General features: G+C 44.5%; 1 protein-coding gene across 1 annotated transcript in view; it reads left to right on the top strand.

The window, feature by feature from the left end:
• The window catches only part of Grk5 (G protein-coupled receptor kinase 5), a 194,532-nt gene extending 178,177 nt beyond the window's left edge, over window positions 1–16,355 (top strand). The window contains exons 9-16 of the mRNA XM_021152022.3: window positions 639–829; window positions 3,317–3,354; window positions 4,826–4,915; window positions 7,032–7,240; window positions 10,082–10,219; window positions 13,919–14,056; window positions 14,515–14,646; window positions 15,907–16,355. Coding sequence (XP_021007681.1) covers window positions 639–829; window positions 3,317–3,354; window positions 4,826–4,915; window positions 7,032–7,240; window positions 10,082–10,219; window positions 13,919–14,056; window positions 14,515–14,646; window positions 15,907–16,005 — 1,035 coding nt within the window. The 3' untranslated portion in view covers window positions 16,006–16,355. The remainder of the gene's footprint in view (window positions 1–638; window positions 830–3,316; window positions 3,355–4,825; window positions 4,916–7,031; window positions 7,241–10,081; window positions 10,220–13,918; window positions 14,057–14,514; window positions 14,647–15,906) is intronic.
• The last annotated feature ends 11,058 nt before the right edge of the window (window positions 16,356–27,413 follow it).

Genomic DNA, 27,413 nt, shown 5'->3' with positions numbered 1-27,413 from the left:
GAGCTCACACCACCTCCAATTTGTCTCCTTTCCTCAGAAATAACTCCTGTTCTTCCTGATGCTTACATCCAAGTTTTATGGCCTGGCCTATCCCCATCCTGGCCACCAGTGGCCAGATTTCATTTGTGCAAACTCCCAAAGTGGAGACTATAGCACAGTATAAGTTGCTTCAGTCCAGCACCACCTGCCTCACCCACTGCACCTTGGGAATCAGGAAGCTACCAGTTACATGTCTGTTGACATGTCCTGCATATATTTTTGCAAGGCTGTGTTCTATTCCCAAAATCCTCACTGCCCTTCCTACAGCATGAAGGGCCACTCTGCTTTGCCTTGCTTTTCTGACTAGCCAACTAGGCAGCATCTAGTTTTAACAAACTAATGCACACACATGCTTTTCTGGTATGGGAGCTGTCATCACCCTGGTAGACTTTCTGGAAGTACAGAGTTCTACCTGTAAATGGGTTCTTCACCGGATATGAGAGAAAGCAGTCAGGATCACTGAGAAAAGCTGTAGGCATAGAGTATCAGCTGCTTTGTACCCTCCACTCCCCTACCTCACAGCTTTATTGATCCCAGGGAAGGGGATATTAGTCAGTGACAGTTGCTATGACCTCACCGTGCTGCTCTTGTGTTTTCAGGTCAACCTGGCCTATGCCTATGAGACCAAAGATGCACTATGCCTGGTTCTGACCATTATGAATGGTGGTGACCTGAAGTTTCACATCTACAACATGGGGAATCCTGGCTTTGAGGAAGAGCGAGCCTTATTTTATGCAGCTGAGATCCTCTGTGGCCTAGAAGACTTACACCGTGAGAACACTGTCTATAGGTGAGCAGTACTCCCAGAGACTGGCTGGGCCCCTGTATCATCCCAACAGTATCCCAGGTTCCCAGGAACCTAGCTAGTAAGATGGACCACTCTCCTTATGGTGCCTCTAGCCTCTAATGATTAGAGAAGCCAAGCTTGTAAAATGATATTCGCCAAATTCCTCCTCCAACGAGAGGCTGTGATCACTGCCGCCCTGTCACCCTGTACCCAGGGACACTCAGTGGATCCTGGTGACTACTACCTAGAATCAGTCCCAGGGAGATGTGGGGAGAGTCACTGTCCAAGAGCATCACATTGCCACATATCTTGACATACCCAATCCTGAGCCTGCTCTAACCTTCACCTTCCTCTCCTCTAAATACCACCATGGCTTGGACTCTATAGAAAACCATACAAAATGCTTCTCACAGTGAGCAGGGCTTTATGGTATCCTCATAGTGCAGAGGATTTTTTAAAGCTCTGTTGCCCCTCCTAAACTTTACAAAGTTTCTATTTTTATTTTTTTTAATTTACATATGTGTGTGTTTGTGGATTTATCTGCAAATATGCCTGCTAAGTCTAGAAGGGGCAGTGGCTCCTCTGGAGCTGGGATTACAGGTAATTATAAACTACCTAGATTTGGTGCTGGGAACCAAACTCTTGTCCTCTGGAAGAGTGTTAAGTGCTCTTAACCACCGAGCCATCTCTCCCGCTTCCCCTACGGCATTTTGAACGAATATTGTATTATTCTTTTATGTGTTCAGGAGAAGAGGCTGATGTTTTGATGTTGGTTAGTTACATTACATTTTTCAAGGGACCCACTGGAATATAATTGTTGTAGCAAATTGATTTCCACCATAATCTGTTTTTTAAAAAAAAACCTGTGATAAGTGCCTGACTGATGTTATTAGAAACTCTACACTGGGCACTGTCAGCATATGGGACCCTGTCAATCCTCACAGACCCTCAGGCACCTACACAGTCAGTTGATTTCTGGGTAAAGATTATCTTAGTACCCTAAAAGGTTTTACAAATGAGTGTTCTCCATGGCTCTTACTCCAAACTCTAGTCCCAGTGTTCCTGAGATTTGTTTTTTATTTTTGTAATTGAAATAAAAAAAAAAATTCCCCTAAGGGTTGAACACAAAGGACCTCTTTCATTGTCTTTACTTAAAAGAAAGTGTGTTGGAGTTGGGATGGGCAACCCTGGAGTTCCAAATTCCCTTCTTCTAGGGCATCACTAAGACCTAAGGCAGTGGTTCTCAACTTTTCCCTTTAATACTGTTCTTCCTGTAGTGACCCCCCAATCATAAAATTATTTTCATTGCTACTTCATATCTGTAATTTTGCTACTATTATGAATTATAATATAAACATCTGTGTTTTCTGTTGGTATTAAGCAACCCCTGTGGAAGGGTCATTTAACTCCCTCCCCAAGGGGGTTGAGACTCACAGGTTAAGAACCACTGATCTAAGGTATTCCTTCTTGTCCTGACCTCCTGCTCTGGATTGTTTGTGAATGTGATCCTGTTTGGTGGTCTGACAAGCTTTGTTTTCCAACACATGGTATCTTGAGTTGAGAGCTCTTGTCCTTATTGAAAATTACTAGCACATCAAAAGAAACCTATGTAAATAATAGAAATCAGCAAAAATGGTTTGTAATTTTAAAAGGATATGCAAATACCCACCTCATTTGGTGAGAATGCTTAGGATTTGTGTACATGAACCACCCACAAAGGAGACCTGCCGTCAGGTAAACAAAGCTGGCTAGTGCAGAACTGGAGCCTCCATCCAGATGCCAGTATTGTCATCCCTGGGATGTAACATGGTACATATCCCAATCTAAGCTGCTTCTTTACCCAGCTTTTACTGGGCAATCCAGCATCTGCTGCCTGTTCTCTCTGGTAATGCAAAGGTTCCCCTTTATGAGTAAGATCCTGTCATTGAAAGATAAGTTGAATCAGCCCCACTGCACTGGCAGCTGTGTTTCCTGCCTGAGGTGCTTCCCAGGCTTTGACACAGCTGGACTTAGATAGGCCAGTTTCCTGGGACTCCATCCATACGAGTCTTTCCTCTAGCCCATCTTCACCTACAGCTTTCTTCTCAGTGGTAGAGCTGATGCTCTGGGCTCTGTGACTTCTGTTTCCAGGACCTGCTCTGTCCATAGGTTATTCTGTGATGTCCGGTCTTCCCAGCCCTCCAGGGAGTCAACACCAGCTAGTGTCCTCTGCCCCATGAACCACTTGTGTGAGGACAAACATCAGAATTGGCCTTTAGAAAACCTTCTAGCTAATGGCAAACTTCAGCATTTATGTTAAATTACTTAGAGGAGAAAAATGAGTACACAGTGGTCTTGACTGTGAGAGACCAGTTTACCTCAGTCCATAGGTAAAAGGCAGATATCTTGTGATAACTAGGCCTGACCGGCAGCAGAGGGTCAACCCAGATGTAGTTTGTCTTTGCTGCCTGGAGTAGTCATATTCAGATGCCTGTTGTTTTCATCTTACAGAGATCTAAAACCTGAAAACATCTTGCTGGATGATTATGGTAAGTCAGTGCTGGAAAATGAGGGCCTTTTCTGTTTGAGTATCTGAGGCTAGTATTCTAAGATTCCCAGTGCAAGGGATTGCAGAGATTCTTAGGAATGGAAGGGGTTAGGCCCGGACCATGGGAAGGGATGAGGCCCATGGGGAAGAGGACGCCACTCCTATACCTTACTCTTGGGCTTGAAGGGGGCTCCTACTTCTTTCAGCAGAGTAGCTCAGTTGACTGTGACATCAGAGCCAGAGTCAGCACTGAACATCCATGCTACTTGCCTTGGTCCTTGTTTTGTTTGTGAGGTGGAGACCTCTGGACTATCCTGGCCACTATGGAGAGGATACATACATACATACATACATACATGGTGAGGGTACTACATGATGGCCCAATGAAAACAGCCCGTTGACTCTAGCCAGATGTAAACATGTCATTATCTGTGTACTGTCATTATTACTTGCTTTTGGATATTAGCATGTGGGAAGCAGCCCCTCACACCTATAGAGTAGTTTTCTCATGAACCTGACTAGCTCTGCCCATCTTCATAGAAGGGAAGGTGGCATCCAAGTGTCTCTCTTGCATATAATAAGCCTGAGGGCTCAGAGGGACTAGCCTGGTAGTAACACTACCAAGTCTTCTGCATGTTCTTGGGACAACAGCATATATACCCACAATTGATGACCTGCAGAAAACTGTGTGTAGAGAGGAATGGGGAGCACAGGGTCCTCTGGGAGGCTACAGTGTGTTCTAGTAACTACTCACACTGAAGCCCCACAAGGGGCAGTCCATCGCTGGTACTCACATACTATCTTTTCTGTCAGATACCACAGAACTGGAGGCCATCTAAGCTACTCAGGCCCAACAGGCATTTATGGACAAAGGCACGTGTTCCTTCCTGAGTATGAAATGTAGCCATCACCCTGCCTAGAAGGTGTGACGGAGATAGAAGTAGAGCTCTCAGTGTGATGCTGCCTGGGTCTTGGGGAGCAGACTCTGAGTTCAGATTCCAGACCAGGCACCACCCTTCTCATTTCTCCATCTCTTTGAAGGGGAAAAAAACAAACCACCTCCAAAGACCAATCAGGAAGGCAGGGAGTGGCTTTCCAAATTGCTTTACAATTTTTTCCCCTTAAGCAAATTGTTGCAAAATGTCAAGAACCTCATATTTTTCCTATGAAGCAATCACAGAAACAGCCAGGACATTTTAAACTCTGTGACCTCAGCCTTCCCGGAAGCTCATTGGGGCATTAAATGTTGTAAGCCGGCCAGTGGCCAGCCTTGTCCAAGCATCTTTATTAATATTCTCCTCTTTATGTGTAATTTCTACACATCTTACTTACACTTTTTCAGGGTTACATGGTTACCCTGAGAAAGTAGGCTGATGTCACATCTTCATTGGACAGAAGCCTAGAAAGTCTGTGGCCCTGACCAGGGTGCCCACATGACCACAGGAACCCATTAACCCTACTGTCCCCAACAGGCCACATAAGAATCTCAGACCTCGGACTGGCCGTGAAGATCCCTGAGGGAGACCTTATCCGTGGCCGGGTAGGCACTGTTGGCTACATGGGTGAGTAATAACTTATGCCTATCACACACTGAGCCTCCCCAAGAGCACCTATTCCTAAATCCCCCAGTCTTTGTTTTGCTGGTCAGAATTACTGTGCTGATCTTCCACAGAAATGCCTGGTGGGAGACCTCAGTCAGGTAGAGTGGTACACTAGGCCAAAGGTGTGATCTAAACTGAGTTTTCTGTAGCCCCCAACCACAAGCCAACCTAGGTCTCAAAAACAAGCATCCTGGAAGTTTGGTGACCGGAGCCTGCCACTAGCATTTCTAAGGGAGCCCTTATTGAAGTAGGACCTACTTTGATAAAGTGTCATCCTTTTTGAGGAGACTCTTGAGAAGACCCTAGGGCATGTAGGGATCACCTGAAAGTTCTAAACTCAGTCCCAGTTGCCCTCTGCTCAGGCCTGCATCCACAGATGATGTGGGGCATTCAATATATTATCTCTGGTTCTTGAGGGTCCAGACAACAAAATACTTGGCAACCTGTAGGATATGTGTATATGTGACTATGAGAATCCTGATAGTTAGATCTGATAGATCTGAGAGATATATAGAGAATAGATGGATAGGTGTTGGGTTCATCATAGCACAAAGGTTCTTGCACTCACAGATCTACAGAGAAACTAGGAATGCTAAGATTGTCTTTCCAGTAGGAAAGATGAAAAACCTGTTCTTCAATCAAGAAAGCAGAGAATTAGAAGTGATTAAGAGCCTGGTCATCTGCAATATCTGTTGAACCAGGTCATATCAAGCTCAGACAACCAGGACTAGGGGTAGCTAGAAATCTAAATGACTCTTATAGCCAGAAGTGTTCCCCACAAGCTCCCACAACCAGGATCAGAGGGAGATAATAAACTCAGATGACCTCTATTTTATCTGTTTGACTGAGACCAGGCCAGACCCTTAGGCCCTTAAGCTAGGACAGGTAGCCTACTTCTAGAACCTATCTCTGAGGTGAAATTTCAATGTAATTATGCTTTCTTGTGCACTGATTGTATTACACCAGGAAACTTTTTTCCAAAATAAATACATAGGGAATAAACCACTTGTTCTTAGGCCCCTGAAGTCTGATCCAGGTTGATGAAGTCCATATATCAGGTTTTCATACTTATCTGTAAACATGGTACACTTGCCTTATGACACCTGCAAGGACCCTCTCAGATGGGGGATGGATGAATGGATGATGGATAAATGGATGGTGAATATATGGATCATGGAAGGACAGGTGGGCAGACATATAGATACAAATACACCTGTCCATGTACCTGCATGGAAATAGGCTTACACAGTTGCATTGCTCTCCTTTGGACACAGTGCTTAATGATTTGTCTACATACAGACTCTGTCATGTGTCCACTGATGCATGTCATGTGTATATGCTTTTCATTCTGGATGGCCTTAAGATACATAGCGCTCTCTTTTGTACATCTATGAGTCATTTTGTCAAAGTTGTAGTGAAGATAAAATAAGAGATTTTATTTTATGTGTATGGGCATTGTGCCTGCATGTATGTCTGTGTACCCTGTGTATACTTAGTGCCCGCAGAGGCCAGAAGAGTGTTGGATCTCCTGAAACTGGAGTCACCTGCTGTGTGGGTACTGGGAATTAAACCCAGGTCCTCTACAACAGCAATCAGTTTATGCTGCTAGCCACTGAGCCTTCTCTTCCACCTCGCCCCCCAAAAGATGATTCAAAGTCCATGTAGGTTGAATTTAATCTTTAATTTAGATGGGCATTCTTCTTCATTGAAATAAATATGTGTGCAATATGTCCTGTGTTGGGAGCTATGCCTGTCACTGGGGACAAAGCAGTGAGAGCTATGTTGTGTGTTCTGTCTGAGGAGACATGTCCATCCACCATAACCAGGGTTCTGAAGCCACCGTCAGAATTGGGCACAGTGAAGCACCATTAGGGAAGGCTTTCTCTGGACAAAGTGGTGTTTACATACCTGCTGGGTTGCAGTTGGAGATTGGAAGGAAGTAGCCCCAGCTTAAAACTCCAGTTTTTCTGTGAGAGTGCTATACCCTTGGGTACTGCTGAGATGAGGAGCAGCATTGGAATGTGGCTGCATTCTGCTGCTAGTTGTCTACCACTCTCTTCCCTCCTTCTGTTCTCAGCCCCAGAAGTTCTGAACAACCAGCGATATGGACTGAGCCCTGACTACTGGGGCCTGGGCTGCCTCATCTATGAGATGATTGAAGGCCAGTCACCATTTCGAGGTCGCAAGGAGAAGGTTAAACGGGAAGAGGTGGATCGCCGGGTGCTGGAGACTGAGGAGGTGTATTCCTCCAAGTTCTCTGAAGAGGCCAAGTCCATCTGCAACATGGTAAGCTCCCGGTGAGCCGGATGCTGCTCATAGGTTGCTGCCCAGTGGTGCCTCCAGCCTCTGCTTACAACACCTGCATATTGGACAGGATACCCCATGAATCAAGCAATATGGGTTGATGTGAACACCCATGAGGGTGTGTAGCTTTGTAGAAAAGTCAGCAAAGCATAAAGATGATAGCTCAAGTTGGTTCACAGGCAAGTTCCTGCCCTTGAGCTTGGCCTCCTACTCCCTCCACTCTGGATTCTAGACACTGGACTGAGGACAAGGACTGCAAGGCAGGTGTTAAAGTCCTTGGAGTTGTTGAACATATTCTCAGTTTTCCATTCACTGTGTAGAACGGTGGTCCCAGCTCAGGTTCTGTATGGCAGCATGTGTGGATGGGCAGGACCTTCAAGTGAAGAAATTAGAGTGACTGGAGTGTGTTGGGGCCAGGTGTGGACACTGGACAGCTAAAGAGGAAGGAGTGATAGGGGCTGTAAGGTTTCCTCAGCCAAGGTGGACACTGTTCCATAGCTGGTCCTTAGGCCCTTCCTTGGGTTTGGTATGGAGTCAGCTACTTCCTGCTCTTGCCTGGCTCTCAGTCTCCTAAGACTCACCACAGGAAGATGCCCTTTGATGCTTTCTGTCCTCAAGTGCCTAGATCCACACACTTGTAAGCCCATGTGGCAAAGTACCTTCTTCTGGAGCCATACTACACCCTGAGCAGCAGAGAAAGGAGCAGAGAGCAGAGGCCTGGAAGGGGTCTCTCCTCTCATTCCTGAGTCTCCAAGTAGCCCTGGGGCAGGTTCAAGTGAACACACACCAGTAGCTCAGGGTAGAGCTTAGGGAAGACCAGGACTGGAAACTTGAAGCAACTAAGTTTCTACATTCAGAGACCAGGGATCCCTGGGGGCTTGGCTACTTCAACCACCCCTGCTTGGCCACTTCTGTGTATAGAGCTGTGGTAAGGATGTGGGGCTGGATCTGCCCTCTGATCATATCTAAAAGAGGAAGTGTGTTCCTCTGCTACTGACATGTGTCAAAGACATGATGAAGAAAGGTATGTAACATGTAGACCACAAACCCACAACCCCACAACCTGTTAACCAGTCTCAAAGAAGCACTGTCACAGCGGTGCAGTCAGGATGAGGTAGTGGAGAGATAGGCAGCAGAGGTTAGGGATGTGGAGAGATGGCTGCCAGTGATACTTGTTATGACGTGGTCAGCTGTCGGCGTGATGTAACAAGACTATAGGAAGCATCACATTCTTAGGTCAGGGTCAGGAGTCCCAAAAAGCCTGTCTCAAGAAACATCAATAGGGACATGGACATACTGAGAGAATGGGACAAACATGATCGCTGCTTCTAACCACTACCACTATCACCACCACTCCACTTCCCCACAAACCTCCATTTCAACCCCAGGTTTTGTGAGCTGAAGCTCTTGATGTAACCAGGACCAAAGCTGTCCCACTCCTGCCCCCTTGTGGCCATCAAGGGAAATGTGTTGGCTGAAGAGTGCCAAATGATTGTACACATGAAAGTACCTCCAGAAACCTCAAGCCTTGCTCTGTCTTCTCTTAGGGTCTTGGATTCTGGTCTGGAGTTTATCCTCTTGTAATCCACAGCATCTCAGTCTGGCCACTCTGCTCTTATTCCTTTAGCAGGTGCTGACTCAGGCTACTGCAATACCTGACCTATAAACCATAGAGGCAGCTACACAATCAGCAGGGAAGTTGTTCTCCATTCCATCTTGGCAGCCATGCCCCTTGAGGTATAGAAGTCCACACACCCAGCTTTCCTGTCCCTTGGATCTAATGCTGAATCTGAGGCCCTTGCTGTGCCCCATCGCTGTAGCTTCTCCACACTCCCTTGAGTCCTTCACCATTTGACCCTCCCAGTCATTCCAGATCATATGTGGTCCCCCACATACAGGGAACTTACTCTGTCTTCTCCCACTGCACCCACACCTTCTCTCTTGATAATGTATGCCTGATACCATCCCTGACACCATATAGGTGGGTGTTCTATTCCACCTGTGTGGTATATTTTAGAAATAGACAAATACTAACTTAATAACCAAGCTTTTTAAATGAAGATATTTTATCCTAAAACCCTGATTTTCTATCACTTCTTTTGGAAAGCAGAAGTGTCGTTTAGATACCATTCCTTCCTGGTAGAAGCTGATAAGCCACCCAGCCCTACCTCATCCTTTTTTTTTTTTTTTTTTTTTTTTTTTTTTCATCTTCTTATCCTTGATGATCCGGCCATCTGCCAGCACAGTAGACTCTAGGGGGCTGCATTAACAGGCTCAGCTACTGCACAGCCTTGCTTCTTTGGTGTTTCTTGGAATGGATAGTGCATGGCCCAGTTACTTATATCTAGAATAGAGAAACTTGGGGCCAGAGAGATGGCTCAGCAGGTAAGGCATTTTTTTAATGCAATCCTGGTGACCTGAGTTCAAGTCCTGGAACCCCTGTGACAGGTAGAGGGACAAAGCTGACTCTACAAAGTTGTCCTCTGATCTCCATACAAATGCTGTGGCACATACATCGACACACAATAAGTGAACAATATAAAAATAAAATAAAATAGAAAAGAGAAGCCCAGAGGTAGGCTCTAACCTGAGCCACCAGCCTGAGGGTATACACAGGGCAACTGAAAGCATGACAAAGATATGATCTGTCCTTGCTGATGCTTCAGTTCTTCTAACTGGGGATACATCCCCCTCCAAACTGTGAGTTTTAGGGGGTGGCACTGGGGAGGCTAGAGCTACAGTCACAGATGTTCCTTTGTCCTTCTGCCTATGGGCAGATGGAAAGGCCCAGTCATATGGCCTCACAAGACCCTCTTTTCGCAGCTGCTCACCAAAGACTCGAAGCAGAGGCTGGGCTGCCAGGAGGAGGGGGCCGCCGAGGTCAAGAGGCACCCCTTCTTCAGGAACATGAACTTTAAGCGCCTGGAGGCTGGGATGTTGGACCCTCCCTTCGTTCCAGATGTGAGTAGCCACTATTGCTCCTAGGAGCTCTAAAGTCATCTCTCCAAGCTGTGTTTTCTATCAGACCCTGAGTTTTGCCTCACACAGTGCCTCAAATCAGCTAACCCATCTGGACTACCAAAGATTGCTCACTGCCCCTTCCCATACTCTGACTACTTCGTGGCAGTGTTACAGATCTCAATGTCAGAATGTACAGATGGGGTGTGAACTGGTTGTTCAGAGATTTAGGTACTCTCTCCAGAATACTCTCTCCAGGGCACCTAGACAACCTTCAAGTCCTCTTCTGTCCAGTGAAGTCCAAGACACCTCCCCTTTCTGAATCTGCCAGCTATGTTATATTGAAGGTTGAAATGAGACCAAAATGGAAAACGAGTATTGAGGACCATCTCAGTTTAACTGAGCATCTACTGTCCGGTTCAATTAGGATTCTCCTTGGAGACACTCCACTGGGTCTGTATAACCCACGTTCACACTCACAAAGGAGCCCCACCCAGCAAGGTCTTTTTGTGCTTCTATACTTTAAGTCCCAGCAGATTAAGGATCCTTGTTGGGACCTTGGGGATGGAGCCAAGAACTGTGGACACTACAGAAACTTTGGAGATGGGAACTAGCTTGTATTAGCTCATGAAAGTTGACAGATGTGGTACACATCTCTTCCCAGCCCCCTTCTCAGTCACCTCAGGACAAGCGCCTTCAGTAGATCAAGATGGGAGTGTTGACACCTTAACAACTGGTGAATATTACAAAGCAGAGCTTTCCAAGACCCCTCTCCCAGAATCATTTGTTAACATTTGTGTGCACAGCACTAAGGAAGTAAGGAACAGTCCTTGCATCTTTGGTGTTCTCCTGTAAGTGAAGGTTCCCTGATCATCTGGGTAGGGACGGCAGCAGCAGATGTGGGGAGCCAGGACTAACTACTGGATGCTGAACAGTGTCTATGGTCACCCACTGGAGACCTCTGTAGCCAGATGTGGCATCCACATCATAGGTCCAACCAGGGAAAAATTTTTTTTTTATATTAAAAAGATTAAATCAGTAAGTACTACAAACCCCACATGAGAGAAAGATCACAGTTGGTTTGGAAATCATGGCAGTGAATCTCAAAATGGTTGCCCATTTGGAATCATCTAGGGAGTAAGAAAAGTACTTATCCTGGTCTGGGGATGTAGCTCAATTGGTAGAATGTTTCCCTAGTATGAATGGAGTACTGAGTTTGATCTCTAGGGGTGATAGTACACATCTGTAATCCCAGCACTTAGGAAGTAGAAGCAGAAGGATCAGAAATTCAAAATCATCCTTAGATGTACAGCCTGTCTGAGATGTTAGCCTGGACTACATAAGACCCTATCTCAAAAATGGGGAGAACAGCTGAGAAGATATCTCATCAATAAAATCCTTGCTTGCATTGCTGTCCTCAACAATCCTCAACACCCACATGAGAATCTCTGGGGCTCAAAACCAATGAGAGGCCTGTCTCAAAAGGAAGTGTATGGTGTTCCTAAGGATGGCACCCAAAATTGTCCCTGATCCCACAAGAAGTACTAATCTTATACCCAGGTCTCAAATGGTCTTGGACCAAGCTTGGTCCATCAGAATTTTTCAGATTTTGTTTGTTGTTTGGTAGGTATTTTTAAGTTTGTTTAGAGCTGTGGTATAGCCACTAGCATCCCTAGATAATGTCTAGAGTAACAGAAAGGACAGAACAGTTGTAGGCTGGGGCTTGGAAGCCTCCTCCTGTCCTTGGGCTACCTATTGCTGTGGTGATGGGATGAGATCACTTGTGACACAGGATATATTTCTCAACCTCTCCACATGCTCCAAGCTTTGTGCCAGGCTCCAAGGAAGGCATCATGAATAGGATACTGGGTTATTTCTACCATGGAAATCTCAGTCTGAAGAAGTGAAATTTCAGCAAACACCCCTTAAATAAAATTGGGACTAGGAGATGGAGAGGGAAGGGGAGGTAGTGGAGGCATACTCAGAGTACTGGCTAGGCAGAGCTGAAAAAAAAATCTTCCAGGTCATGGAGTGTTGCTTGGGAGGCAGCATCTCTGGTAATCAATGCAGCTAGCCATCTGGGACTGTCCTTGCCAAAAGTCTGAATTACTGAATAAACAGACATATTTTGTTACCCTGGGTGTGACAATGCCCCCCCCAGTAGGTTTCCAGGGCTACTCAGTGTACTGTATAGAGGTCAATATTCCCTCTCCCTGGTCCACAGTAAATGGTCCACATGGCATATGGCCCCTGTTCTGGGCAGCCAAGGCCCTTAGCATATCATTGTAATAGGTGATGAGGGAAGATTGTGGGGTCCAGAAACAGAAGACCCTTGTAAATCCTGAAAGTGACCTGCCCCATCTTGTCTGTCCTCTGCCCACAACCACCTATTCATAGTTCTTCTCCTATCACCTTCAGGTAATAACCACATTCATAATTCATAGGCACTGTTACTGGCTTAATCTTTTTCACTTCACTTGACTTTTTTCAAAACCAAAATAAATGTATCTCAAAAGGAAACTGTCTAAGAAAATAATAGCCATAAGATGGTAAGTTTTGGCTTGTTAAGATTGTATCTCTGAGAACAACCACAACTCCAAAGGCCTGAACACATCCCAAGGCCAGCTACATGGGCTTAGCATGTGCAGTCATCCTGGCCCTATTTAGCTCAATTCTCTATTAATTGCTGTCTTAAAATCTAATACTTTCTGAGCAGGGGACCCTGTGTTTTATTATTTATTTTTAACTTTTTTATTCACTTTACATCCTGATCACAGCCCCGCTTCCTCTTCTCTTTCCAGTCCCACCCTTACAAATCCCTCCCCAGATAAGGGGAGCTCCCCTGGGTTACCACCCTACCCTGGGGCATTTAGTCTAGGCACATCCTCTTCCACTGAGGCAGAGCCACATTGTCACAGCAACTCATACTCAGCACAGCAGCAACATTAAAACAGTATTATGGCCCAGGTGTTTCCATTATCCCCATTTGCAGGAATAAAGCTAAGGCTCTGAAGATTCATGTGGCTTTTCCCAAGGCTCCTAAATTTCACAGTGGGGACTACCTGACATAGAGTCTTGATTAAACACATGGCTTACTGCCCTGCATGAGAAGGAACTGGAGGGCTAGGGCTGTGCCATGTACACCCAGGCTGTCTTCTTTCTATGACACTATGTTTTGAGACAGAGTCCTTCTTGTGCTTTTGCTCTGGTGCTGGGTTCAAAGCATCCATTCTCTCTGTAGAGGAATGAACCACAAATCCCAAACTGTGATGAGTGTAACCCCTTATCCAAAAGAAAAGGTATTTGAAACAGTGCTTCCTTCCTGATGCTTGGAGCTTCTTGGTGGCCAAGACAGCTGATGGGTGAGGTGCCCAGAGATTCCAGAAAGTGTGAACTTAGACACAGATGTAACCTCTCATCTATTTGCACTTACCTAGAAAGAGACCACAAGTCTGTGATCTATGTGTATAAGCCATGGTAAGAAGGAGCTCTGGACTGGCCAGCTGGGCACCTCCAACTCTCATTTCACTAGAACCTGGTCCCTTTTGCTGATCTGAGAGAGGAAAGCTCAGTCTGAGGACCCAAATGGGTGGGAAGCTTAGGAAGATGTCTCCACTGTTCTCCATCAAAACCCTAAGGACCAGGCTTGAGGACCTGACATCCCTAGGGAGGGCCCATGATGGATCCCTCTGTCTCTTGTAGCCCCGGGCTGTATACTGCAAGGATGTGCTGGACATTGAGCAGTTCTCCACTGTGAAAGGTGTCAACCTGGACCATACGGACGATGACTTTTACTCAAAGTTCTCTACAGGCTCTGTGCCAATTCCATGGCAAAATGAGGTAGGCAAGGCATACCACCAGCTTTTCTCCAAGGAAGATGGATGTTCAGAGAAAATGGAAGTGCAAGTGCATAGAAGGTCACTGGGTAGGGTAGCAGAGATTGGCCTGGGGGAGTGTGGAAGCCAACAATGTAACTGAGAGAGAACAGGTGGTGAAAGCAGCAAGGTGCCTTCCCAGGAGGTCTGCTGGAAATGGAAAGGAAAATGGAGCATTTTCTAGAGGCACAAATATTAAATTAAGGAAGTCAGATGATCAGAATGCTGTAGGAATGATGGTCAAGTAAGCTATAGAGTTTGGTTTGGAGGGGGAAGAGTGTACCTCTGGTAGATTCTCAGGGTGGAGTTACCTAGTAAGTTACAGAGGAGCCTTGTTGGGGGAGGAGCCAGCAGGGTGGGGAGAGTGTGTCTCAGAAGGAGACCCTATAGAGGGAGAGTGGTATTTCTGTTTTGCTTCTCCAGATGATAGAAACAGAATGTTTCAAGGAGCTGAATGTGTTCGGACCTAACGGTACCCTCTCACCAGACCTGAACAGAAGTCAGCCTCCAGAACCGCCAAAGAAAGGGCTGTTCCACAGACTCTTCAGGCGTCAGGTGAGAGAGCCAGCCTGGCCAGCCTGGCCTTAGCTCTGGGACTTCAGCCCACTTCCATTCACCAGAACTTTAGAATGAATGTTCCCTGCCTGCATGACTTGGTAGCTTGGAAATGTTAATTTGTCCAGAGTCCCAACACCCCTACAGACAGAAGGGACAGGGACCCACATCAACAGTCTTGATACAGGGAAGTTGGTTCTTGTCACAGGACTGTATTACATGCTGAAAGATGCTGAACAATATTACCAACTTCTACCCACTAGACATAGAGGTAAACTCAGCTCAGAACCTCTTCTCCAATAGCCACCATTAAATGTCCTTTACAAAGCAAAACAACCGCAGTCTAGAAAACACTGTACTGTTGTTCATCCCTGGCACTTGCTAGCAGCCTAAGGAGTTTTCCCTTTGGGAATAGACTTTTTCCCCAGAGCTTATTCCTAAAGGAAGGATTGATATAGACCAAATGGAAGAACAGCTCTAGGGAAGATAATCCAGGAGCTCCACTCCACAGTTACAAAGGCAGCTTTGGCCTGACCGTTTAAGATGCTGGAGCCCCATGATTTTCATCTTAGAGCTTGGGAGCCTCCCTGTACTTGTCTCCTACACAAGGGTGCACCTGTAGTCCCTTGACCTGAAATCTTACGTCTCTCCCTAAGGTAACAGGATTGAAGGTGGTTATTTATAGAGATGCTGACTTACTCACTACCTATGGGTATTCTTGTGAAGTATAAACACACATGTGGGCTTCCATTGCCCTACTTCAGCTAAGTAAACTGAGGCTGAGAGAAGTCAAAGAACTTAAGCCTAGGTCACTCTGGTGACCCCACAGGATATCTGTTATCTGGGAAACAGCGGAAGCATCTTCAGGTGCATGGAAAGTGCAGTCTGAGCTCTGCCCCCTGCCAAGTTTGTGTGTTTTCAATAAGAACTTCATGTAAGTTTCACATCCTACTCATGGTTTTATAATATAATGAAAGGTTTAAACATTTCCATCAAATAAAACTACAAGTTCTAGAAAGAAATTACTCTTTCCCTTTGCTCATAAATCATGAATCTTCCCAGGTATCAGATAAAAAGAAAAAACCCTCTGCTCAAGGAGCAGCCAGTACAATCAGGTCTGCAGGGGAAAATGCACAAAAGCAAAGAGAGGCAGGTTGGAACATTCTGGATTCTACTTCCCCTACTTCCCTACATACCGTAATGAGTCATCTTTTAGCTTTGAATTTACCAAGAACTGACTCTCTCCTTTCCTTTCCTCAGCATCAAAGCAATTCCAAGAGTTCACCTACTCCTAAGACCAGTTGTAACCACCGAATAAATTCAAACCACATCAATTCAAACTCCACTGGAAGCAGCTAGTTTCGGCTCTGGCCTTGAAGTCAAAAGTGGAACCAGCTCAGAGCCTTCTACTTGGAAGCAGAATTTGTAGCCAGGGGAGCTTCCAGTGTGGTTCAGTGGCCAGCAAAGCTCCAATGGGAACTAAGATAGGAGACCGTTCCCCCAATAACAAACCTCCAAGTTTCTCAAAGAAATTTCCACTCAGGTCTGTTTTCCAAGGTGGCCCCAAGCTGGGGTGGACTAGAATTTTCCTTGTTGAACATTGCAATAGAAACCCAATGGGATATGACAGCTTGCACGGATTTTAATAGCATCCTAACTAGAACTGAATTTTGTCTTTATTATTTTTAAAGGAAAGTTTTGTAAATTTCTCTATTGTCTCTGTTTACATTTTGTATATTTGTATTTAAGTGAAAGTCAGACTTTGAGGGTGTATATTTTCTGTGCAGCCACTGTTAAGCCATGTGTTTTAAGACATTTTAGATTGGAGGGGGGGGGGTTACAAAAAATGTGACTCTAGACTTCCAGAGCCTCAAAAGAGATAATGTTTTTATTAAATATAGAAAATATCTCACTTTTTACCTTTAAAGACCTGATTACATCTATCTACATCCATCTCTCTGCCTTTTCCCCCCTCAGTGTAGCTATCACTCTCCTGTTGACTTGTAACAAGCTGAATGAAATGCCAGAACGCACTTGGGCCATCTCCCAATCCAAACACTCTCTGTGTGCTATGACATCATTGGTAAGAGTACTTCTATGAGCAGGACTTAGACATTGCAGCGTCATTGGCCTCCTCCTGTAGGGCATCCAGCATGTAGGGCAAGGAATCCTAAATCATTGGAATAGAGATCGTGGCTGCTAAAACCAGTAGTTTTAAGAGGTTTTGTTATATTTGGGGATTTCTGTTATATATTCTTTTTAGGAGTTTGTACTGATGATAATGATGCGTCATGAAAACCCAAGTGTTCTCAATCATGGAACTATGGAGAAGTGTGAATTGGGATCCATCCTGAGTGACTACCTCCAAGTTTGTTTAGGCCTTGGCTGGTCAGCAAACTGGTCACCAGACCATGAACCTTCATGTGACTCCACTTATTTGTTGGCTTCTGTGACATGAAGAAAGTCTCACCAGGAAAATAGGATGCCTGAGAGCAAGCCTAGGCACCAGTGAAGTATAAAGGCAATCTCATTGTCACTTCCCCAGGAGAGATGGGTCAGAGGCTGGTTCTAATTGGGCATCTCAAAGTCACAGGCAAAAATCACTCCCGTAACATTTAGATGGGCTTACCTTTCTAGTACTGGGGAGTTGTCACCTAGCCCCTGAAGTCCTAGGAGGTAACAAAGAATACATTTGGTCTCACCTTCCCACCAGGACAAGGTGAGCAGCTAGTCTTACTGCTCCCTGGGAAGCTGAAGCTCTGAATACGACTCTGCCTCAAAACTTGTCTCAGCCACCAATTACTAGGGTTTTTTACAGGATGAGGCAGGTGCTACCTGAATCAGCCCCTGTTACAATGCAGACTCCTAGGCTACACCCCAAGCCTACTATGTGGTGATCTTATTTTGTAGTTCAGGCTGGTTTTAAACACATATCTTCCTGCTTCAGCCTCTGGAATTCTAAGGTTACAGGTGCATACTACCATGGAATCTGTATCTATACTAAGTATCTCAAATCTGGTGCACTTCCCCTTGTCCACTTGCTCCATACTGTAGTGTGAGAACCATTCCCCAGGCCTGTGAGTATGGCCATACCAAATGTGTTTTTTGAGGGACCTGACAACCTTGGGTCTTGAGTCTTCCAGGAAGAGAATCCCAAGCATATCAGTCTCGTATCTTTGATCTAAGCTCTCCCAAGGCTCATTGCTAGAAAAGAGCCTTTGGGAATGATCATTCTGAAATCAGTTAACCAAGAGAGTTAAAACAGCCGGGCTCCATGGTGAAAAATTAACTTCAAGCCTGGCTCCCAGGCTACTTCTGAACTTTTCTTGGGCTAAACATGAAGCAGATGCAAGTGACCGTATTCAGGTTTTACTGGGGAGCAGGACACTCAGTACTCCCAGATCATCAAGCCCTTGCTGACACTTCTTCCTTAAGGAAAAGAAGAATTATCGTCTTCCTGGGATGGTCATCAGCCTCAGCCACACACAATCCCTGCCTCCTCCTTACAGGTTTGTTTCTTACTTCCCCATCCACGGCTGTTTAACTCTTAGGAACTCTTAGGAAGCAGTTTCTCCTTAGGCCGCAAAGTCAAAGCAGTGTCCATTGTAGCAGAGAATCCCTGGGAGGGGGGGTGGGGGGGATGCAAGTCTGTCTACCAAGAGTTCCCACCATGAGGTCCTGAAAGGCCTGTACATGGACATGTGCCTGAGTGCCTGTGGGAGGTAAGGAGAGTCATGTGATTCAGTCTTTCACTCATGGCTTCATAATAGAACCGTGTGTGAAAACTGGCTCTCCTCCCTAAGTCTTCCTCCTGCTTGTGTTTCTGTAGCTGCATTTTTAGAAGGTATTTTTTTTTTGTTTAATGAAAACAAGCCTTCTGCCCTTTCACCTGTCCAGGAGAAAGTGTGTGTAGCTAATGAACAGACTGTGTTGTGTATCTGAGCTCTTTGCAAAAGAGCCTTTCTTCAAGGGTGGCATTTTTCTCACCAAATTTCCACTGACTTGGAATGAGAAGCTTCTCTGCTTTTGCTGTTTGGGAGATAGGCCTCTGCTATGATCATTCTGACTTATAATTGTCCATTAAACCCTTCAGGAGGGGACTCAGAATATCAAGAAGGCCTGATCCCTACCTTCCAGGAGGATGGTGTCTATCCTTGACTTGAGCCTGAACTACAAGGCTCCATGCTCACCCAGTTCTCTAGGGGCTGAGTCTGGCTGCAGCCACAGGGCTAGTCTCTGAAATGTGTTGTTCTCTTGGAGGGGCAGGCAGCAAGAGGCTTGCCACACGGACACAGGCAGGTAGCTCCAGTAACAAGCATGCCTCATAGTTACTGACCCATGATGTTTCTGATGAGTCCATATGCGTGGGGACATGAACATGCCACATCTTTACATTAGAGGAGCAAGTAAGATGGGAATCTGCCTCATAGCTGAGGCCAGCCCCTAAAAAAGCTGAGATCAGAAAGTTTCCATGGAACTTAGCCCCACTGTTGAAATCCATTTTTTTTTTTGAACCATGTACTTTCTTGAAAGTCTGACTCTACTTTCCATCAAATTCACTGAGCTACTAACCTCAACATAGAACAGGCAATGCAACTTCCTGTAGCTTAGCATCCTAAGCCTTGATAAAGGAAATGGTGGCAGCTTCTTTGGACAATTAGAGTTCACAAGAGAAGAATAGGAAAAAAATGATTCAAACAACACTGGACTCTTCTCATGAGCTATTGTGTGCTTGCTTTTCTGGCAGTATCCTTATCCCTTTCTGAGGGTCTCCCATCTTCATAAGCCAATACCCTGAGATAAGACCTTATTGCTTCTTAGGTTTTACTATGGAAAGGCAGTATAAAGCCTCTTCCTCCAAACTACAATTGATATGCCTACCCTTGGATCACCTTCTGTACCTATTTATATAACCAGCCACCCAGTTATTGAAGCTGACAGGCATGTAGGCCAGATCCTGCATAGGCACATATGATGCCTCCTCTGAAAAGTCTTAACTCAGGACAATGGTTTAACATATGACATAGGGAAGAAGTACCCTTTACCCTAAAAGAAGATGCTGGGCATTTTTCCAGTTCAGTGACACACCATCCTATAATAGATCACAAGTAAATGTTGTCCATTAGAAAGACATTGTGGCTACTGGCATTGTTATAATAATTCTATTTTCCAAAGGTTTCTATTTTTCCCAGGGAGATTTTTAGCATTAATGAATGGATGTGGTTCCATCTTGGAGGTTATTGTCAAAGATAACAGCTTCTGTTGTGCTGCTCTGAACCTCACATGTTCCATTCACTATGTCACAGTGCCACCTTGTCTAGCCACAACCACTGTTATTTTATAGAGAAATAAATTCCTTAATGAACATAACATTGCAATTTCCTTCTGTGGAAGCACTGACCTCTTTCATCTGTATGACAATTGCCTGAAAAATGCCCTTACTGTCTGCTGTGACCCTTCCGTTAACCTTTTCTCAAGCCAGTTCCACCCTACCCAAATCTGGCCCACATAGTGACCATACCTAGAACTGACATTACATGGCCCAACTCTGGTAGGCAGTACAAAAGGAAGCCAACAAAACTCTTATCGGCCATCTGCTTTTGAACCCAAACCCTGTAGGTCTTAGCCATGGGGGAAAAAAGTTGACTGTCAGAGCTGTACCAAGTGGCTTCTAAAGGACACAGTGAAAACATGAGATTTGGAGCATACAGGCCTATATCCTAGAGGACACTGCCTATCTCTGGATCCTTTTTGATATGGAGTGAAGATGGGGGCAGACCCCACGTTTTTCAGAGTAGTGGTGTTTAATTGTCCTGAGGAAGAGAATGTTCCCTATTTGACATGGGGGCCTCTTGCAGGCCCCCCTGGAAGTTTTTTGGTAAAGTGTTGCCCCATTTGTCTGTTGTTGATTTGCATTCACTGGTCCAATGTCTGCCTGTGCCCCATCTCTTACATATTTCAGGAGGCTTGGCTCCCTTTAGGATTAATTTGGTTTTCTCTGCAGTTTCTTTTGAAATGATCCTACACACCACAATTAAGACATTTGAGATTTTGGATTGTCTCAAGGCCTCTAGTGGCTTCTCCTATTAAGGTCATTTAAGATGCATGAGGTCTAACATCAACTGTATGTCTAATCCACTTATCTATTAATGCTGAACTTGCCTTCAGTGGTCTGATTACTTTTTTTGCATTCAAGATTCAGAATTTTAAAAACTAAGACTCAATTAGTGCCTTTCTTGCTAATGGGTCCAATATACTTCTTTCTACAGTGGAAGTCAACCTTTGCAGAAGGCAAGGAATGTTTCTTTTGGACCTTGCATGGCCTGAGAAAAATGGTTCAAGTCTTTTCCCTGTTTCCACGGCCTAGTCCCAGGCATTTATGGCTGCCAAGTGACATAATGTCAAGGTTTCTTCATCATATTCAGCCTTCACCTCTACCTCAGCAAAACAACCCTTACCAAGCAGCTGGTCTCTAGAAATAATTATACTTCTGACTTGACTTTGTTGTGCTTCTTTTCCTTCGTTTATCTCCTCTATGAGAACCATTGTAAATGTGACTCAGGTTCTAATATTGCTTTTACTATATCCTTCCAGTCCTGGGGCATTATTCTATAATTGCCCAAGAAGTCAAGATTTGTTTCACAAGTGACAGGTACATTCCAAAATTCGTGACATGTTTCCTTAAATTTTCTCAGTTCTAACACATCCATGGGTTGCCATTCAAATTCCTGATAATTTTGTGGGTGATTATCATCCACTGTCTTTGTTGTGTACTAACCAGATAAACTTTTTAAAAATATTTTTATTAGGTATTTTCCTCATTTACATTTCCAATGTTATCCCAAAGTCCCCCATACCCTCCCCCCCTACTCCCCTACCCACCCACTCCCACTTTTTGGCCCTGGTGTTCCCCTGTACTGAGGCATATAAAGTTTGCACGACCAATGGGCCTCTCTTTCCACTGATGGCCGACTAGGCCATCTTTTGATACATATGCAGCTAGAGTCAAGAGCTCCGCGGTACTGGTTAGTTCATAATGTTGTTGCACCTACAGGGTTGCAGATCTCTTTAGCTCCTTGGATACTTTCTCTAGCTCCTCCATTGGGAGCCCTGTGATCCATCCAATAGCTGACTGTGACCATCCACTTATGTGTTTGCTAGGCCCCGGCCTAGTCTCACAAGAGACAGCTATAGCAGGGTCCTTTCAGCAAACTCTTGCTAGTGTATGCAAAATTTATAATTCTTATTATCTGATCCAGAGTTTCTTGTACCTTTGTCTCCCTCTGGTGTTCAATTAATGACACTACAGCCCTCTCCAATTCTTTTATTTTCAGGGAGAGGCTAACAGTAGCTTCTGTGCTTCTGAGACATCTCTGTCTTTTGTTTGGGTTGTAGGTAGCAGCCTGTGCACCGATCTCAGGCAGCCTAGAGTGCAAGTAGTCAGGAGAGTGGGTCTGATTATCCTGTGTTCTGTTTAGACGTGGGAGATAATGGGAAAGTGAGCATGGGAGGGCTTGCTTGGGTGGAGATGCCTGCATCAGCCTGCTGTGCCTGTGAGAAGGCTCTGGAAAATTAGCTGCTGTTTTTGTCCAGCTTTTGACCCTTAGCTGTGAAGGCTGCTTCATAGGCAATCATGCCTCAGGGTCCTTGGTCCCTCTTTAGGCTCAGGGAACCCCAACTGTGTTGTGGCACCCCTTAGACCCACTCTAAGTGGTGTTTAATTTCCACCCTGCTCCAACTGTAGAACTCAGCCCTAGTTGTTTATATTGGGGGTGGGGTGGGGTAGGCTTTTATCTAAGGTTAGTTTGGTTCTAAGCCCAAAGTAAGGTGCACCAACGAATAAGCCCATATTAAACAGACACACACACACACACAATCCATTTATTATAATTATAAGCCATATGCCCTGATTGGTCAGATCTAGTACTATACTAACTTATTACCCAGCTATGAGACCCTTTGCTATTTAAGACTTCTCCATCTGGTCCATCATGGCTTCCCTCCTCTTGCTCTGTCCTTTCATTCTTCTTCCTCTCTCTGTCTACTCTACACTCTCAAACCTTCAGTCCCATCTTTCCCTTCTACTGTTCAATCACATGCTCTCCCTTGCCTTTTTTGATCAGTTAAAATGGGGAGAAGGTTTGCATGACATCACCTGAGTACATGATGGACTGTTCATCATGTAACATCAGAATACAACATCAGGCCAATACACTACAGTATATATTTTAGTTAAAAGATACTACATTATTTCCGCATTTTTTGTCCTCCATCCACCCCTTGCCAAAAACTTTCCTTCCAACTTCTCCCTTATTAAAAACATGAATAAATGTGTTGCTAAGTCCATTTTTGTTGGTTGTATGTATATGGTTTCATGGCTGACCACATTGTATTGGATAAACAGTTTAGGGAGCTCATACCTGCCTGAGGCTAATTCTCTCACCTGGAGAAGAATTCCACTTTTTAATAAGCAACAGATGTCTGACCTTCAACTGGGCTGCCTTACACAGGAAACATCAAAAACAGAAAACTTGGTTGGAAAATACCTTAGAAGTTTCTTCCAGAGCACCCAGATTCTATTCTGAGTACATATGAAAGCTCATCTCTCTCTCTCTCTTCTCTTCTCTTCTCTTCTCTTCTCTTCTCTTCTCTTCTCTTCTCTTCTCTTCTCTTCTCTTCTCTTCTCTTCTCTTCTCTTCTCTTCTCTTCTCTTCTCTTCTCTTCTCCCCTCTTCTCCCCTCTCCCCTCTCCCCTCTCCCCTCTCCCCTCTCCCCTCTCCCCTCTCCCCTCTCCCCTCTCCCCTCTCCCCTCTCCCCTCTCCCCTCTCCCCTCTCTCCTCTCACCCCTCCCCTCCCCTCCCCTCCCCTCCCCTTCCTTCCCCTCTTCTTCTCTCCAGGGTTTCTCTGTATAGCCCTGGCTGTCCTGGAACTCACTCTGTAGACCAGGCTGGCCTCGAACTCAGAAATTTGCCTGCCTCTGTCTCCCAAGTGCTGGAATTAAAGGCATGCGCCACCACTGCCCGGCTTCACTATTATATCTTAACTCCTGTTCCAAGGGTTCTAACACCATCTTCTGGCTTACGTGGCTAACATGCATGAGTGGAATACAAAGAGATGCATGAGAGAAAACATCATACACATAAAATAAGGACTAAAATTCTAATTCTTAAAAAAATGAGAGAATGTGAACCATAAAACTTATTTTGCAAGCTGTCATAGTACATTTTTTTAATACCAGCACTCCAGACAGAGTCAGGGATGTGCGTACACACACACACAACACAACACAACACAACACAACTGAATTACAGGAAATGGAGTATTAGAGAATTAAGACAATGCAATACCTCTTAAAGTCAATTCAAGTGTCTGATACTGGTGCCTATACAATCGTTTTCAAAAATGAATATCTCCAAGGATGGTAGCACATGCCATTAATTTCAGCTATTGGGAGGCAAAAGCAGGCTGATCTTCATGAATTTGAGGCCATGCTAATTGACATAGTGACTTCCTAACTAAGACCCATCTCAAAAAGACCTGAAAATTAGAAAGGGTGTGTATAATTTTCATTTGTTTTCTTTGAGATGGGGTCACTTTTGAAACTCCAGTTGGCATGGATTTACTAAGTATACTTATATACCTATACATATATATTTAATCCTGTGCTTTTGTACCGATATTCCTATCATGGGAGTCTTTTACAGAAGAGAAAGCTTCCAAATAATTTGGTATTGATATGGTTAGAAATAGGAGAGGGTTATTAACAGGGTTGTGTCTTCATGGAAGTCTACCCTCAAAAACATGGGACTTACACTACCTGTTCTAGAGCTAAAGTTAGAACAAACTCCTGGCTGGTTTGTGTAGTTGAAAAGGAAGACTTTTCTGCATTCAGAAATTTCTCAGAACATTTCTGTATAGTTGCCTTTCTATTGTGATGAAATTTACACTGTCCAAGGCAATTTATAAAAAAGAAAGCATTAAGCTAGTTTTGCAGTTCCAAAGGGTTAAAGTCCATGATGGTCAAGTAATCACATGGCAGAACAAAGCTACGAGCTTATGTTGTGAACTTCAAGCAAAAGTAGAAGGTACACTGTGCATGGTCAGAAGCTTTTGAAGTCTCAAAGCCCACTTCCATGATGCACCACCTTCAAAACAAACAGTTCTACCAACTATAGAAATAAGTATTCAAATATATGACTATGGTGCCATTTCCATTTAACCACCATGTTTTCTCAACTCTGGGATGGTGATCACTTTTTACCTGACCACATTCTACCTTAAGTGAGATGTTATGTTACCAAAATACAATGCCACAGAATGAACATTTCTAGTCCACAAGAAGAAGGGAATGGTGAGGAGGAGAAGGAGGAGGAGGAGAAAAAAGGAAAAGAAGGAGAAGAAGAGTCAGAGCATAACAAGGAATGAACAGACCAAATCAAGACCAAAATCCAGCAGGGAAAACATCAAATCTTGTATCTCCTTGACCAGCATCTTGAGATAATGATAAAATTACCTGGACTCCCAAGGTCTTAGGTATTCCAACTCCTCCAGTTTTGTCAGTTACAGTATACATAGCCTCTCTTTAGGCCAGCCTACTAGATTCCTGCAGCTTTCTCAAAGGGTGCCCCAGTGTTCCTCCTATTTCCCATCTTCTGTGTATGGTATTCTAGTTCACTTTATTAAAAGTGGGCTAGAGGGGCTGGACAGATTCTCAGTGGTTAAGATCACTGGCTGCTTTCCCGGAAGTCCCAGGTTCCATTCCTAGCACCCACATTGCAGGTCACAAGTGTCTGTAAGAACAATTCCACAGGAACCATAAAGCTAAATAGTTGAGTATAAGCTGGTACCTGGCAGTGACTTGACTGAATATACAATGAGAAGTTTGTGTATGAATCCTGACACTTAGATTTTAAAAGTTGGTGACAGAAAAAATATACTATGCTACAAGGGCACATGAGAAAGTTATGTGAGCTACCGTCCTCTTTGCAGCAACAAAATAACTGATATTTGATGTAAGAAATGGAAGGTATGTTATAGCTATAGTTCTAGAGGGAAATACTCTTATGATTGGAAAGATTTGGGAAGTATGGGGAGTCTGGTTTGAGAATTGGATCAAAGTTCAGGAATCAGAGAGCAAATAGGAATTTCCAACAGGTATAAAACTTAAATACTCCATAGCAATCCATTTCTCAAAGGAGGCTCCATTTCCTAAAGACTACACAACTGTAAAACAACATTTCTAGCTTGGGATCCAGTGTTTAAGAACATGAACTATGGAGGACATTTCACATTCAAATCATAAAAGTTAATTCTGGAGCCAAATATTAACTCTAACTCCATGTTTCCATACAGTAACAGTCTCATAAAGGTTTTTTGTTGTTGTTTTGTTTTTGTAGTTCTTTGAGGACAATTCTAATCTCTGTTGTCAGGATACCAGCAGTCCAGTTCAGTAGTGTCAGAATATCAAACAAAAAGCAGCAGTGGTGACATGATCCAGCAGAAGCAGTCAGGCCTCCACTGAATCAACACAAGTCAGCTGGAGCAACCAGGAGCAGCCAGGATGCCATGGGAAGTTCAATGCCACGCCTCTCTCAATGAAGCAAAGATCAGCGAAAACTCAAGACCAGTGAGCATTGCAAAGCTAGCTATTCGAGCAATTCTCACTGTCCATTGAGTCCTGTTTATATTCTTTCCAAACATCATATGTCCCATGGGTCTTGCCTCAGTAAAACACCTGTGAATCTGCATCAGCAAAGCACCACAGGAGACAGCATCACTTGACACACCCAGAAACTTCCACTTCACATACCTTCATTCCTGATGAGTCTGTGCTCTTTGTCATCCTGTCTAGATAAAGCTGTTGTAGGTTCCCATTGCCTTTAATCACAAGACATTGTATTATCAAGAGATGCCATAGTTCTCAGTCTGTGGGTCACAACCTGTTTGGGGATCTAAGAACCCTTACACAAGGGTTACCTAAGGCCATCTGCATATCAAATATTTACATTACAGCTCATCACTGTTGCAATATTTTACTTAGGAAGTAGCAACTAAATTAATTTTATGCTTTGGGGGATCACCATAATATGAGGGTATTAAAGGGTCCCAGCCTTAGGAAGGTTGAGAACCACTGCAAAACCATCTGCAATTCATACATGAGCCTTCTTGCCTCCACTTGGAGAAGCAATTTAATTTTCCCACGGCAATATGAATCAATCCCCCTTCCTATCACTGTTATTCCTTTCTTATCCTGTTGACTTAAGGATGTTAGATGCCCAAATTGGCCACTGGGAAGTCTGAATATTTGTTGTAGTCCATGGTAGGAGAGCTCACCTCTAACTAAAACTTATAGGCCAGCAGAACTTAAGATATCAGGAAAAGGAAGTAATTTTTTTCCTAGTGGGCCACTAAGGGTGATAGTGAGTGGAGCTATCCCCTTTTCCTGGCTTTGACGTGGGTCTCCTTTTTCCTTGGGTGGCTCTAGCCACCAACCAGCAGTAGCAAACAGAGTTCAGATGACTGTATGATGGGATGATCTCCAGATACCAACACCGCGAGTCAATTTTATGTTATTGTTCCAGAGATAGGGTATATAAGGGCTTTTAGGGGTACAGATGGAAAGAACTAATTGGTCACAACACAGTACCTAATTATTATATGGGCAGGGAAGCCAGAGTGGGACTTATGCTGAGTTTGAGCAGCTCTGCACAACATCATTCTTTAAATAAGACCAGCCACCTGTGTTGAGGGACATTTCTCCAGGGAGAG

Source organism: Mus caroli, unplaced genomic scaffold (assembly GCF_978045245.1).
Source record: "Mus caroli unplaced genomic scaffold, Mus_caroli_1 scaffold_20, whole genome shotgun sequence".
NCBI classification, from domain to species: Eukaryota; Metazoa; Chordata; class Mammalia; order Rodentia; family Muridae; genus Mus; species Mus caroli.
Note: the sequence above shows the minus strand (reverse complement) of the source record. Positions and strands in the feature narration are given on the sequence as shown.